General features: G+C 36.7%; 2 protein-coding genes across 3 annotated transcripts; both read left to right on the top strand.

Moving 5' to 3' along the window:
• The first annotated feature begins 3,724 nt into the window (after positions 1-3,724).
• LOC109220718 lies at positions 3,725-6,796 on the top strand. The gene is made up of 4 exons (XM_019385185.1): positions 3,725-3,986; positions 4,278-5,167; positions 5,264-5,469; positions 5,704-6,796. The coding sequence occupies exons 1-4, from the start codon at positions 3,725-3,727 to the stop codon at positions 6,794-6,796; spliced, it is 2,451 nt and encodes an 816-aa protein (XP_019240730.1).
• Positions 6,797-8,688: 1,892 nt separating this feature from the next.
• Positions 8,689-11,795, top strand: LOC109220720 (SWR1 complex subunit 6). Of its 2 annotated transcripts, XM_019385187.1 has the most exons (5): positions 8,753-9,059; positions 9,202-9,304; positions 10,951-11,054; positions 11,141-11,386; positions 11,489-11,795. In XM_019385187.1, exons 1-4 carry the CDS (start codon positions 8,955-8,957, stop codon positions 11,342-11,344), a joined length of 516 nt encoding a protein of 171 aa, XP_019240732.1. In that variant the 5' UTR covers positions 8,753-8,954; the 3' UTR covers positions 11,345-11,386; positions 11,489-11,795. The 2 variants fall into 2 exon arrangements, with proteins under 2 accessions (XP_019240731.1, XP_019240732.1); XM_019385186.1 differs by lacking the exon at positions 11,489-11,795 and having other exon boundaries at positions 8,689-9,059; positions 11,141-11,487.
• The last annotated feature ends 2,009 nt before the right edge of the window (positions 11,796-13,804 follow it).

Here is a 13,804-nt window from a genome sequence, read left to right as displayed (position 1 = left end):
AGTAGCGCAAATCTATTTATACTGAGAAATATGAACTAATTCCACTTCGGACAAGTTACCTATTGTTACCATTTATCAAAATTTTCATGTTTGTCTTAGTCCTCCTAGAGTTCTGAAGTAGTTCATCTGCAAACGTCAATCTACCATTCCTTGCGAACAGCTTGGTGGTTTTACTCAAGTATAATCTTCATTTTTATCCTACAAATTGAAGATAGTTGATTTTCACTTGTTAACTTGGACACAGCCGCTTGTTAATATCTGAGGATTAGCTAAAAGAACAGATCACTAGCGTCAGCAGATAACCAGATGTCGACAGTAGTCTGTTTTGTCTTAGATATTGTCTTATAAGTTGCAAATTTTGTGTATTTAGCTTGCGAAATCAGTTGTTTGTTATTGCAGCGTCTGCTGGAAAATATCAGAAAATTCGCGGAGGAATTTTTATATCTAAAACCAAGCTACTTCTAGGATTATAATCTGGTAGAGGAATAACAAATGTCTCTCTTTGAGTCTTTGTACGTCTGCTGATTATACCTTGTAGTAGTTGGTGTGTTATCTGTAGAAAAGCTGAAACATTGTAGTGCTGTTGAAACATAATAGAGCAGATGTCTTATCTAGCTTGGTTCCTCATTGTTGCTCCCAAACGCACACGCAAGTATACGCGGTCGTCAAGTAATAAAGTGACTAAAAGTTGGATGTCGATCCCACGAGCACTTGTGATTAACCATTAACTAAATTAGACTATCCTGATTATCTAAACAAGAATTAAACCTAGAAGTAATTGATTCGAAACTAATTAAATAAAGAATATAAAAAATGAACTTTAAACAGAGGAAGAGCAGATTTTTATGATATCAATGTAATGAAAACAATCTAGGGTTATGGGCTATCTAACATTCCTATTGTATTCTTCAATTGAATTGACTAACTAATCTATCGAGTTTATTGGTTGACAGGGTTAATATTGCTCATAAGAATCTGTCGAGTTCTTACTCGGCTATTCAAGCTAACCTAACGCCTATATGTCTATGGAGTTAGAATCAACAAGAACGCATTTATAATTCCTGTATTTCAACCAGGCAAGGCAATTAGGTATATGTCTATCCTAATTGCGAATCCGTTCCCCGATGCCCAGGTTTATGAACTTGCTCTACTCAATCCTATATGTAATCTAGAATTCCCACTTTCGAGTTCAACTCTAGATTCGTAGATAGTATTCAATTGGTGATCAAGCAATCAAATAATTATGTGCAGGATTAAATAAATAAACTAACATGATAAACTAAGAAATCAAAATCAATATCCGAATAACAATAGTCATGAAAGAACCACAACCCTAGAACGTGAAGCTTAGCTCCACATAGACATGGTAGCAAAACAACAAATCATATAAAGAAACATAAAAATAACTAAGTTGGTGGAAGAAAAGATGAAACTCGGCCTCCACGGCGGCTCTGTGCTTGTGTTTTCCTCAAAAACGTCCTCCCTCTCTCAAAATACCGTTTTTCCATGTATATGTACCAAGTAGGGTTGGGCCCAAACAATTATACCTTCTCCAATGTGAAAAAGGACATTTTTCCCGGGTTTGACTAGCGCGATCGCGCTAGTGGTCGCGCTAGCGGCCCAGTGTTCTGCCTGACGAGCACGACCTGAGCGCGATCGCGCTATTGACGCGCATTTTTTACCCTGTTCCGTTTAAAATTTGGAAAAACGTAAAACATGAAAGTTGTATCCCTTTGAGTTAGCTTTCCAACCATATATTGTGGAGCCCAAATGGAGTTTTGAGCAAAAAGTTATATCTATTTTACTAGATAGTGTGCAATATGCCTACTGGAGTCTTCGTTCGCTCTAACTATCATCCGTTGACCCCCAAACACGATCCCGGCTTAATTCCTTAAACTTTTACTCAAACTTTAAAGCTCCAAATCACTCGAATTCATTCCATAACATCTACATAGCTCGGAATCACTCCTACAAGGCATAAAACACACCATTAGTGCAAAACACTAGCGATTAAAGCTCAAACTCAATTAAAGTGCAGTAAATTAGAGTGTAATAATCGACTAAAATACGTAATTATAGCCTATCATCACTCATCTTAAAGGTAAAGAAGACACTTCCTCACTCTTTTTCTTGACATGGTCGGCATCCAAAGTTGGCTAAGGATGTTTCCTGCAAAGGTGATGACTTTTAAGGGACATCAGAGTGTTGCCCAATTGTTACATCCTGAAAGATGCATTATTTTATGAAAATTATGGAGGAAAAGGCCTGTAGTTTATTTATTCCATTGGCTGAAGAATTTTTCCTAAGCATGTCTAGATAGTACTTATATTGGAAGAAAGAAAAAGGGTGCATGGTAAGATGAAAGTCATTTTTTTTGGAAAATGTTTTTCATGAAGAAGTCATTTTTGGTGTTTGGTTACTAAAATCATTCTTGAAGGAAAATGACTTCCGTGGGTTATAAATAACTGCAGATACAACTAAAAGTGTGACCTGGCAGTCCATAAAGTGGGGTAAGAATCATCAGATACTAGCGTTCAAGTTGCGGCAAAATTTGAAAAGCTAGGTGATTTCTTTTCGTTTGCCAAATATTATATCACATATTGACAAATACAAAAAAGTTAAAATAATGTATCTTTAACAATGGAAGTCCCAACTTATATGGTAGGTACTAAATGAATCTTAATCTTGAATTGAGTATCCTATTAAACACAAAATTTCAAGTTGTTCCATAGAGACATTAACAAATATTAAGGACGATGATGACAACTTCAAATGGCTGTTTCCGAAATTAAGGAGTAGTTAGTACTTAGTAGTATAATTTTTCTGAAGACACGTTAAAATCTTCAAAATATTAAGCTATTTAAATTGTTACTCCACAGAAAGTTACTTTTTTAAATTCATGTAGAAAAAAAAACTTTCTAGAAAGTTTCCTGTCTCCGAATATAAATGCTAAATCCTTGTTCAAAAGAACTGTAAAAGTTGAAAATATGAGAGTTCTTATGAGCAATATAACAAAGTTTGTGGGACAGATATACCATTTTGCATAATTTAGGGTCTTACGTGATTTCCTGAAAACTTCAGGGTTCAACAGAGCTCAATACCGGATGTGTTTGCCTCAGTTCAAAAAATCAAGCTGTCTGTTTCTTCCCAAAAACTGTTGAGATAATTCCTCATGGTTCATCTCAGAAGAAGAAGAATGAAGAAGAAAGCTCAAGGATTTTGGGGTCTGATGAAGAAGAAGATGAAAACCTAAGTCGCCTAAAGAAAAGACAAGGTTCAGACCATAAGTCACACAAACTAAAAGACTTATGATCTAATCGATACAAACTATGAAGGATAAATGGGCTGGACTTTATTTTGTCTTGGTTTTATACGAAGTGGGCCTTCCAATTTCAGTGACTTCATTGGCCCAAATTATAAGAGCAGCCCAGAAGATACAAACAGATATTTACAAAGTAAATAAGATTATTCTATGTAAATATTCTATTTGTTTGTTACAAAAACAGTTAGGATTAGACTAGTAAAATAGTGCCACTTGGCAAAGTTTGTTTAGACTAGATTCCATTCTTTTGTATATATAGATTACATTGTAAAGAGAAATACACACAGAAAGTTTCTGCAATTCTTCTACTCTTTTCTTTCATGGTATCAGAGCAGTAGCTCGATTCTGGAAAATCTAGTCTTAATTTCTTGATTTTCTGTCAACTAATCCATTTGTTTCATCATGTCTGATGATGCTGAAACCACAGTAGTTCCAGCTACTGCTGGAAATGGAGTCAACTTCGACCCTAATCACCCTTACTTCCTTTATTCCTCCGATTCTCCTGGAATGAGTCTAGTAAATGCTGTCTTCGATGGCAGAGGTTTCCAAGGCTGGAGGAGATCTGTGTTGATAGCCCTCTCAGCAAAGAATAAGATGGGATTCATCAATGGTAGTTATCCAGCACCTGCTGCTACCTCAAAAGACCACCAACCATGGAGTAGATGTAATGACATGGTTACTTCATGGCTACTTAATTCACTATCCAAAGACATTGGAGATAGTGTTATTTATTTAAAATCTGCACTGGATCTGTGAGTGAGTCTTGAACACAGATTTGGACAGTCCAATGGTACAAAACTGTATCACCTACAGAAGGAATTACATGGATTAGCACAAGGAACAAATGATATGGCAACTTATTTCACCAAACTCAAATGCTTATGGGATGAGCTGCATTCTTTGAAGTCAAACATCAAATGTAATTGTGCTTGTGTCTGTGATGGAAAATAATTAGTGGAGAAATCACAAGAGGATGAGATGTTGATTCAATTTCTCATGGGGCTGAATGAATCCTATGGTCAAGCAAGAGGAAACATCCTAATGATGAATCCTTTACCAAACATCAACCATGCCTACTCACTCATTCTTCAAGATGAGAATCAGAGAGAGATATATGCTAACCCCCTAATATCCTCTGATTCTTCAGCTTTCATGGTAGGAAGTCAAGGGAGTTTTTCAAATCAAAAAAGCTTTTCACAAAGAAATGGAAAGCAAAGGGTTGCTACTCAATTTCAAAGGAGTCAGAATGGTTTTCAGAGATCTGGGAATCAAAGTCCAAAACCACCTACTACTAAGGCCAAGAAATCAAAGTTTAATCCTAATGTGACCTGTAGCTACTGTAAGAAAACAAGACACTTAATGACAGATTGCTACAGAATTATAGGGTTTCCTGAAAACTTTGAGTTCACAAATGGGAAAATAGGTCAAGGACCTATCAGAAGCAATAGAGCCTTCTCAGAAGAACAGGGAGGAGATGCCAACAACAAATACAATGATGCTTTGGAACATTACTTGTCTAAGGACCAGTTCTCTCAGCTGATACAGTTAATAAAGCAAGTCAAAGTTTCAGATTCAGGAAGTTCAAACTCAGAAGTAAATGCAAATGCAGTTGTTGGTACAATTGTGAAATACTCTGGATCCTGTTTTTTAGTTTTTAATGCCAGCACTTGGATAATAGATTCAGGGGCCTCTGAACACATGTGTTTTGATTCAAATGCTTTTATTTCACTTACCCCTCTCCCTGTGCCACTGCAGATTAATCTCACTGATTCATATAGGATAACAGTCACTCACATAGGAAAGATATCCATTCTTCCCAACTATGTTGTGGAGAAAGTTCTCTATGTACCTACTTTCAGATACAATTTGTTATCTGTTAATAGGTTTTGTTTACAATTTTTTTGCATCATCTCATTCTCCTCTAATCAATGTTTACTGCAGGCCTCACTAATGAAGAGTGCTCAAGTTTTTGGTGAAGCAAGAGAGGGATTATACCTATTGGAACCTACTGCTATCAACTCTAGGAATAGTGCTAAAGAGAGTGTAGCTACACCTTTTAATCATAGCGATTCTGTTCAGTTTTCAGCACCTTTTCCTTTTTCTGCAAATGCTATTTCTGATGTAAACCTTTGGCACATTAGATTGGGGCATTTGCCTTTTTCATCAATAAAAAGCTTCAGTTTTATATCTTTTCCTTCTAAATTTTCATGCTTCTGTGATGTTTGTCCTAAAGCTAGACAAACTAGATCCCCATTTCCTCTAAGTCAAATAAAAAAAAAAGAGCATTTGAATTAATACATGTTGATGTTTGGGGTCCCTACAAGGTCCCTACTTATAATGGATATAAGTATATTTTTAACTGTTGTGGATGATTAAATTAGAGGAACTTGGACATTTCTAATAAGCACAAAGAGCAATGCATTTGGGCTGTTGAAAAATTTCTTAGTCATGGTTGAAAGGCAATTTGGAGTCAAGGTGCAAAAGCTAAGAACAGACAATGCTTTTGAACTTGGGAGAGGAAGTCAAGAATCTGCTTTCCTTGCTTCACAGGGAGTTCTTCATCAAACAAGTTGTGTTTCCACCCCTCAACAAAATGGAATAGTTGAGAGGAAGCACAAGCATCTCCTAGAGATTACAAAAGCCCTATTATTTCAATCATATATTCCTATCGCTTATTGGGGAGAATGTGTACTAACATCTACTTATTTGATTAACAGGTTACCTTCCAAAGTTCTCAAGGGAAAGACACCTCTTTCTGTATTGTTTAACCAACCTACATCCTATGATCAACTCAAAAGTTTTGGTTGTCTATGCTATGTGTCTACCTTGTCTAATGGAAGAAGTAAGTTTGACCCTAGAGCAAAAGCTTGTGTGTTTTTGGGTTATCCTCTAGGACAGAAGGGATACAAATTGTTGGAGTTAGACACCAGAAAGATTATTGTATCTAGAGATGTTCATTTTGTTGAGGATAAGTATCCTTTTGTCTCTAACTCTGTTCCCTCTTTTCCAGATTCTATATTTCCCATACCTTCTCAAATGGATACTGCCTACCCTACATCTCCACCAGTTTCTCCTTCACTAAATACACACTCCCCAATTCCCTCTAGTGAACAGCCACCTCATGATTCCAATTCACCAAGTCCCAATAGCAGTACCCAGAATTTTCCCTCTTCTGTCACTCCAGTTAATTCCCAATCACCTCAGATTGTTCATTCATCTGGAAGCAATCCCTCATGTAGTCCTCATTCACCTAGGATCAATTCACATGAACATGTCTTAACACCACCTGCACCTAGAAGATCTGCTAGAGAAACTCAATGGCCAAGCCATTTCAAGGATTTCATTTGCAATAACATTTTTCTCACTCAGTTCACTGATTCTTGTCTAACACAACCTACTAAGCCTAATGTTTACTCTTTTAGAGCTTTATCAGCACATCATCAAGTCCATTTCAGAAATACAAGAGCCTGTTAGTTATTCTCAAGCTTTTATGCATCCTGGTTGGCAAAAAGCCATGGACTCAGAAATTGCAGCTCTACAAGAGAACCATACTTGGGATGTAGTACTATTACCTAAAGGAAAGAAGGAATTGCCTTGCAAATGGGTTTACAAAGTAAAGCATAAATCAGATGGTTCAGTAGAGAGACTCAAGGCTAGATTAGTAGTTAGGGGAGACATTCAAAGGGAAGGAATGGATTATACAGACACTTTCTCACCAGTGGTCAAAATGACCACCATCAGATGTTTGATGGCAGTAGCAGCAAAGAAAGACTGGCCAATCTATGAGTTCGATGTAAGCAATGCTTTCTTACATGGGGATTTACAAGAGGAAGTCTACATGAAATTTCCCTCTGGAATGTCTTCCCCAAGCCCTAACCATGTTTGTCTACTCAGAAAATCTCTATATGGCTTAAAGCAAGCTTCACGGCAGTGGTATGCTTGGCTTGCAGGTGCATTAAGTTTCAAAGGCTATTCTTCCTCTATGAATGACTATTCCTTATTCTTTAAACGTACTGGGAATCTAACTTCTATTGTGGCAGTGTATGTTGATGACATTCTTATCAGTGGTAATGATTCTCAAGAAATTTCAGCACTTAAATCATTTCTTAGCACATAATTCAAAGTTAAAGATTTGGGAAATTTGCATTATTTCCTAGGGATGGAAATTCTCAGGGAAGCGCAAGGAATTATTGTGTGTCAAAGGAAATTTACCTTAGACTTATTGCATGAATTTGATGTCTCGAATTCACCTTGTGTTTCTTCCCCTCTTGAACCATCTTCAAAGCTAAGTGCTGATGAAGGACCTCTGATCTCCAATCGTACTGTATACCGTCATCTTGTTGGGAAGCTGAATTATCTCACTCACACTAGACCAGACTTGTCCTTTGCTGTACTTAAACTCAGCCAATATATGCAAAGTCCTCGTCTTTCTCATTACACGACAACCATTCGAGTGCTAAGATACCTCCGTTCAGATCCCGGACAAGGGATTTTGAACTCAGATCCCTCTCTCAAGCTTGTGGCTTTTTGTGATGCCGACTGGGCTTCTTGTGAAGGTCACCCATTTCATGGAAATCCAAGAAACAGGCTTCAATTTCTTTGTCTTCCGCTAAAGAGGAATATAGATCCATGCGTAGGGTTGTTGCTGAATTGACATGACTCACTCAATTTCTTGAAGATTTGTCTGTCTCTCCATCTCTGCCTATTCCCGTTCTCTCTGACAGTCAATCGGTGATTCACATTGCCGCGGAATCCAGTATTCCACGAAAGGACGAAGCATGTGGAATTAGACTGTCACTTTGTCCGGCAACAGTACCTTTCCGGCCTAATTTCACTCTCACACGTTCCTTCCTCCTCACAGCTGCCTGACCTTTTCACCAAATCACTCTTAGGACCAGCTCATAACTCTGCTCTTCGCAAGTTGGGCGTTACTTCCGCCCCTTCCAACTTGAGGGGATGTTGAGTAATTCCTCATGGTTCATCTCAGAAGAAGAATGAAGAAGAAAGCTCAAGGATTTTGGGGTCTGATGAAGAAGAAGATGAAAACCTAAGTCGCCTAAAGAAAAGACAAGGTTCATACCATAAGTCTCACAAACTAAAAGACTTATGATCTGATCGATACAAACTATGACGGATAAATGGGTTGGACTTTATTTTGTCTTGGTTTTATACGAAGTGGGCCTTCCAATTTCAGTGACTTCATCGGCCCAAATTATAAGAGCAGCCCAGAAGATACAAAGAGATATTTACATAGTAAATAGGATTATTCTTTGTAAATATTCTTTTTCTTTGTTACAAAAACAGTTAGGATTAGACTACTAAAATAGTGCCACTTGGCAAAGTTTGTTTAGACTAGATTCCATTCTTTAAATTACATTGTAAAGAGAAATACACACAACAAATTTATGCAATTCTTCTACTCTTTTCTTTAAAAAACAAGGCTTCTTAAACCCTAATTCTCCCGCCGGCCGGTCACTTGTCGCCATTTTCACCTTCCTCTCCGGCTACTTCTTTAAGATTACAAAATAAGTCAGAATTTTTCTGCGTATTCCAATCAGGAAAGTGAAGAAAAATTCGAATACTAACAAGATTAAAAAATCAATTTCGTAATTTTCAATCTGACTTTGAAGAAATGGATGAAGAAATGTCAAATTCAGCGAGGCGAATGTCAATGCGAACTCGTAAGGTTGCTCCAAAAATGGCTGCTGCTCTTGCAAGTTCTGATAATAGAACTCAGGTCTGCTAATTACACTTATTTATGTTTTATCCCAATTTTTGTTTTTGTTTTTTTTTTTTTTTAAATTTTGAGTTCATCAATTTAGGAATACTTTTTTAAAAATATATCTATGGTTTTTAATAATCTATTTATTCATTTTTAGGCTATGCTGGCGCGTCTTGATGCATTGGAAAGTGATAATGCAGTAGTGGAACAACAACCACTTGATGATGATGATGAAGCTTCTCTTGATGATGAAGATCAAGGTTTTTTTTTTCTGGCACAAATTTTAGCTTGTTTGGAGTTGAATTTCTTGGTTTAGTTATGGTGCATTTATTCTCTCTATTCCTTGTGTTATGCCAACTGTGCATACCAGAGTTTCCCGTAACATAGTTGCTACCAACTTTAGATAAAGGCAGAGGCGGAGCCAATGTACATGTTATGGGTTCGGCTGAATCCAGTAACTTTGGTCCAAATCCTGTATTTGTCTTGAGAAATGAGTATGTACAAATTCTTAATTTGGAACCCAGTAACTTAGATAAAGAAGGAGTATTGTTGTCAGTGGCGGAGCTAGGAATTTTAATAAAAGGATTCAAAAAATTCAAACTTGTGACCTGAAACAACTTATGAACTACATTTGCCACTACAAGGGGATTCAACTGTCAGTATATATACGAAAAAATTGTTTTTACCCTATTTGGGCAGTACGATTTGCCAACGAAGTGGGTTCCATTGAACCCATTCTTTGTCTGTGGCCTCGCCACTGATTGTGGTAGGTTAGTTGTTGCAGTAAATATAGTCTAAGTATGACGAGTTCATCTTCATACTGAATTCGTTGGTTGGGGCGTGCTCATCTAGGCACGTGGCACGTGTTACATCTACTAATATGGCCTGGATATGGCTGATTGTATATGGCGTATCCATATAGTTGAACCCACTAGTTTATAGTTGAGGCATAGTTTTGATTGGTTCCTTCTGTTGTTCCAATTCCTTCCACTTAAACATACTCTAAGCAATAGTGTGGCTGTGAGAACAGAAATTTTTGTCATTTATGCAAGCAATTATATATCATGAATAGTTGATAAGAATATAGATCTTTCCTTTTATTGTTTATAAGAAGATATATCTTTTCCAACACTTTGCATAAAGTCTAACATTTACAGGATTTAGTTGTTTCGTGTTGCTCAATAAGGGGTGGTAAGAAGAACATATGGACTTGTACAGTGTGAATTTGTGTTTGTACATTCACAGGCTTTAGTCGATTTATATTCTCAGTAAGGAGTGTTTCCACAGTTCATTCACATTCGTACTGGGTCCTATAATTCACTTCCTTTTGCGTTTTGATGGAAGACCAGCCTGCATTGCTGAGGATGGAATAAAAAAATTGTTTTAAGGATGTTGCTTTTATTTTGTCTGCGGGCTTAGTACTTACCCAGAGAAAAAAGAAGGAAATGATTCGTGGGATGTGATTCTTTTCCTGTGTCTGTGGGCTTAGTATTCTACTCAGAAAACTATTACTATTAGGCTCTTTAAAAAGTTAACGATCACTGGACCATGGGATGGAAAAAAATAAGGAAAAGAATATAATTGGCTATCAGATGGGTGATTTACCCCTTTCCATTGAAATAGAGAAAGGGAATCTTGTATTATCTTCATTTTCAGGACTCTTTCTTAGGTTATGTTCAGAAAGATATAGCCCAGAATCGAGGATATAGTGACATTAGTTTCATATTAACCATTTTTATCTTGCCATCCTTGTCTTCTCTATCTTTTCCATCCTTCACATACTTCTTGTGTAAACCTTCTCTTCCAGTCTTAAGATGAGGATTTGTATTGTTCTATTCCTTTCTTCTCGTATTTCCTATCATGACCTTTTCTGACTCACTTTCAATTTTTTTAAATATTATTCCAGTATTTCATAAGAAGTACCCAAAAGGCACAAAACGGAAAACACGCCAAGCTAAGGCACTTGAGAATAAGAGAGCGCCCAAAACATTCCTTGAGCTCTTGCATGAGGTATAGATTTCCGGGGCTAGCGGATGCTTTCTTTCTCAGCTTCAGTGACATAGATTAACCTCTCAACATTTTACTTATGAAAATAGGCAAACCTGGAGTCCTTGCCACCCCATGTGCCAACCTATTCAAGAGCAGCAGTGGGACCACCAAGTTCCATCTCTCGCCGTCATTTCTGCACGGTTTGTGGTTTCTCTGCGAACTATACATGTGTGCAATGTGGGATGCGCTTCTGCTCAATCAAATGCCAGACCATCCACAAAGATACTCGGTGCTTGAAATTTGTTGCTTGATTGGTGAGAATTGAAAACTAAATGAATTGGATGGACATCCTTGTAAGCTCGATTCTGATGTCTTGTAGAATTTGCTAGTTTCATGTTTATATAGCTTATGTATATATTCAAGTATGCTGACTAATCCGATTGTGTGACCTATAGATCACATGTTCGAGCCGTGGAAGCAGCCACTAATGCTTGCATTAGGGTAGGCTATCTGTATCACACCCCTTGGGATCAGGCTCTTCCCTGGGCCCTACATGAATGCGGGATGCTTCGTGCACTAGCTTCCTTTTTTTCTGAGTAGTCCTTTTGTCCTTTTTCTCCAGAGCACCATTGTTTGATATTCAAGCTCCTGTCTGTCGTATGTTAGTGTGATACATTATAGAGCCTGAAATGGATTATTTAATTCACTCACTCTTCAACAAATAAATTCAGGAAAAAATTCATGTTTTTTTCCAGCTTTTAATAGATGATATCTCTGTCCAGAACTACAGATTCTTCAGTTAAAGATGCTATCTTAAGTGACTCATCAGGAAACAAAATATGTTACCTTAATATCTAGCTCTGGCCATCGTTTTCCTTGATGAGTAAGTGAAAATCTAGCCATTGTTTTCAGCGTAACATGCGATCAGCTACAAATATCAAGAGTTCAAAGAATCATACGAAAATTATTTTCATGTGGCTGTGTGTAATAGTAGGCAAGCAAAGGAACCAGAAACTTGGCATATTGGCGTGGGTCAATGAAAGCTCCAAAATTTGTGCGCGACTCAATCTAAGCAGAGTATGCCACTGCAAACCGTTAAGCTTGTCAAAGAACTCTCTTTTGCTGTGAGCTTACTTCATTCATAAATTATGTTTTTCTGTTCTTAAAAATGTGCGTTTAGTTACCTGTTGTGTTAATTTGATTTCCCCATATGTTTTTCATTTCTCATGCTCTTTGTTAGTCAGATACTCCATTACGTCCATGGAAAATGGAGATAGATGAGTGTCCCTCTAATCATAATACCTTTTAGTCGTCGTTTTTTTTTTTTTTTTTGCTTTTCTTCATCTTGGAAGCCATTTCAATTCTCTGTAACTCCATTCCCAGAGGATCTGCTAATTATGCTTCATTCATATAGCAGAAATAGAAACTTGTATCTCCATATACCGCTACCAGTAATTGTTTGGAAGCGTGTCGATCAGGTGGCACATGGGCGGATTTATAGGGTATTTTGTAGGGCACGTGAACTCATGGTCTCTTCGTTAAACTAGGTATTTTATGTATATATTTTAGTCAAACATTATCTGTTGGCACCAATGCTCCATAAAGGTTGACTACTGCACTTGGTTAAATACTGAGTTCTTTACCCAAAGGAACACGAATCAATTCTCACTTAATACTTTTTTTCCCTTTCTTTCTTTAGTGGTGCACCTATGTTTTAAAAATCTTAGGTCCGCCTCTAGGTAGGCAGTGTATAAAGTTGAGCAGTATTGCTAACAAGAGTTTAAAGGAGCTCAAGGTAGTACGTTCTGTTGGTTCTCCACTGTTGAACTGAACTCGGTGAGCTTACCCACGTAACAGATTTTCCAGTTGTGGACTTTGGATCTAAGACATGGGTAGTGTTAAAAATCATGGCAAATTTTGAATTTCCCAATATCGTCTCACCCTTTCATATATCAGAGGCGGATGCAGCCTAATAGCATCGGGTTCATCTGAATCCAATTGTTTCTGAAAAACAAGAACATGTTAAAATACATGGATGCTATAAAAATCCTTTAATTGCCAATAAAACTTAAATCTTATATATATTACAGATAATTCCGATACCAAAAAATCACTGTGTCTACAACTAGGGGTGTACATAGGTCGAGTTGGTTTGAGTTTTGTAATTATCAAACTAAATCAATTGTGTCGGTTATTAAATTTAAAGACCAAATCAAACCAATAAAATTTGAGGTTTTCAATCTCGGTTTTTCTCGGATTTTTTCTGTTTTTTTCCCCCGGTAAAATTTTCGTAGCACAAAACATATAATTTGTGCTCAAAACAATTCTTTAATCCTAGTAAGATACAACTATATAAGTTATTTTCCAAGAAAATAATACAAAAATATGAGATGTGTCATGGCTTTATCCTAAAATATTCAACAATAAAGACAATAAAATTATCTAATATAAATATTGCTAATTAAAAATCCCTAATAAAAATAAACATAATCTAAAAGTACTAGTCATGCTAAAATAAGTAGACTTATAAGGGAGTATTAATTACATGACTAAACGCTAAAGAAAAAACAAAAATAGGTTATGCTTTTTTATCTAAATCATTACAAAAACAAAAAATAGATATTCAATATTCAATACATTGTCGTTACTAGTATTGAATTGAATGTCTTTTGTTAGCATTAATATTGATTTGACTTTGGTTTGAGCTTTTGTTAGCATTATTTAAGTTACTAATATTAATGGCTATAAAACTAATTGGAACATTCAAAAGT

This window comes from Nicotiana attenuata, unplaced genomic scaffold (assembly GCF_001879085.1).
Source record: "Nicotiana attenuata strain UT unplaced genomic scaffold, NIATTr2, whole genome shotgun sequence".
NCBI classification, from domain to species: domain Eukaryota; kingdom Viridiplantae; phylum Streptophyta; class Magnoliopsida; order Solanales; family Solanaceae; genus Nicotiana; species Nicotiana attenuata.
This window is presented reverse-complemented; position numbering and strand designations above follow the sequence as displayed.

Bases quoted from the DNA above. Each gene is read 5' to 3' on its own strand.
- LOC109220718 (XM_019385185.1), top strand. From the start codon at position 3,725: ATGTCTGATGATGCTGAAACCACAGTAGTTCCAGCTACTGCTGGAAAT. The intron at 3,987-4,277 runs GTAATGACATGG...GAAAATAATTAG, and splicing joins CCACCAACCATGGAGTAGAT to TGGAGAAATCACAAGAGGAT. The intron at 5,168-5,263 runs GTACCTACTTTC...TGTTTACTGCAG, and splicing joins TTGTGGAGAAAGTTCTCTAT to GCCTCACTAATGAAGAGTGC.
- LOC109220720 (XM_019385187.1), top strand. From the start codon at position 8,955: ATGGATGAAGAAATGTCAAATTCAGCGAGGCGAATGTCAATGCGAACT. The intron at 9,060-9,201 runs GTCTGCTAATTA...ATTCATTTTTAG, and splicing joins GTTCTGATAATAGAACTCAG to GCTATGCTGGCGCGTCTTGA. The intron at 9,305-10,950 runs GTTTTTTTTTTC...ATATTATTCCAG, and splicing joins TCTTGATGATGAAGATCAAG to TATTTCATAAGAAGTACCCA.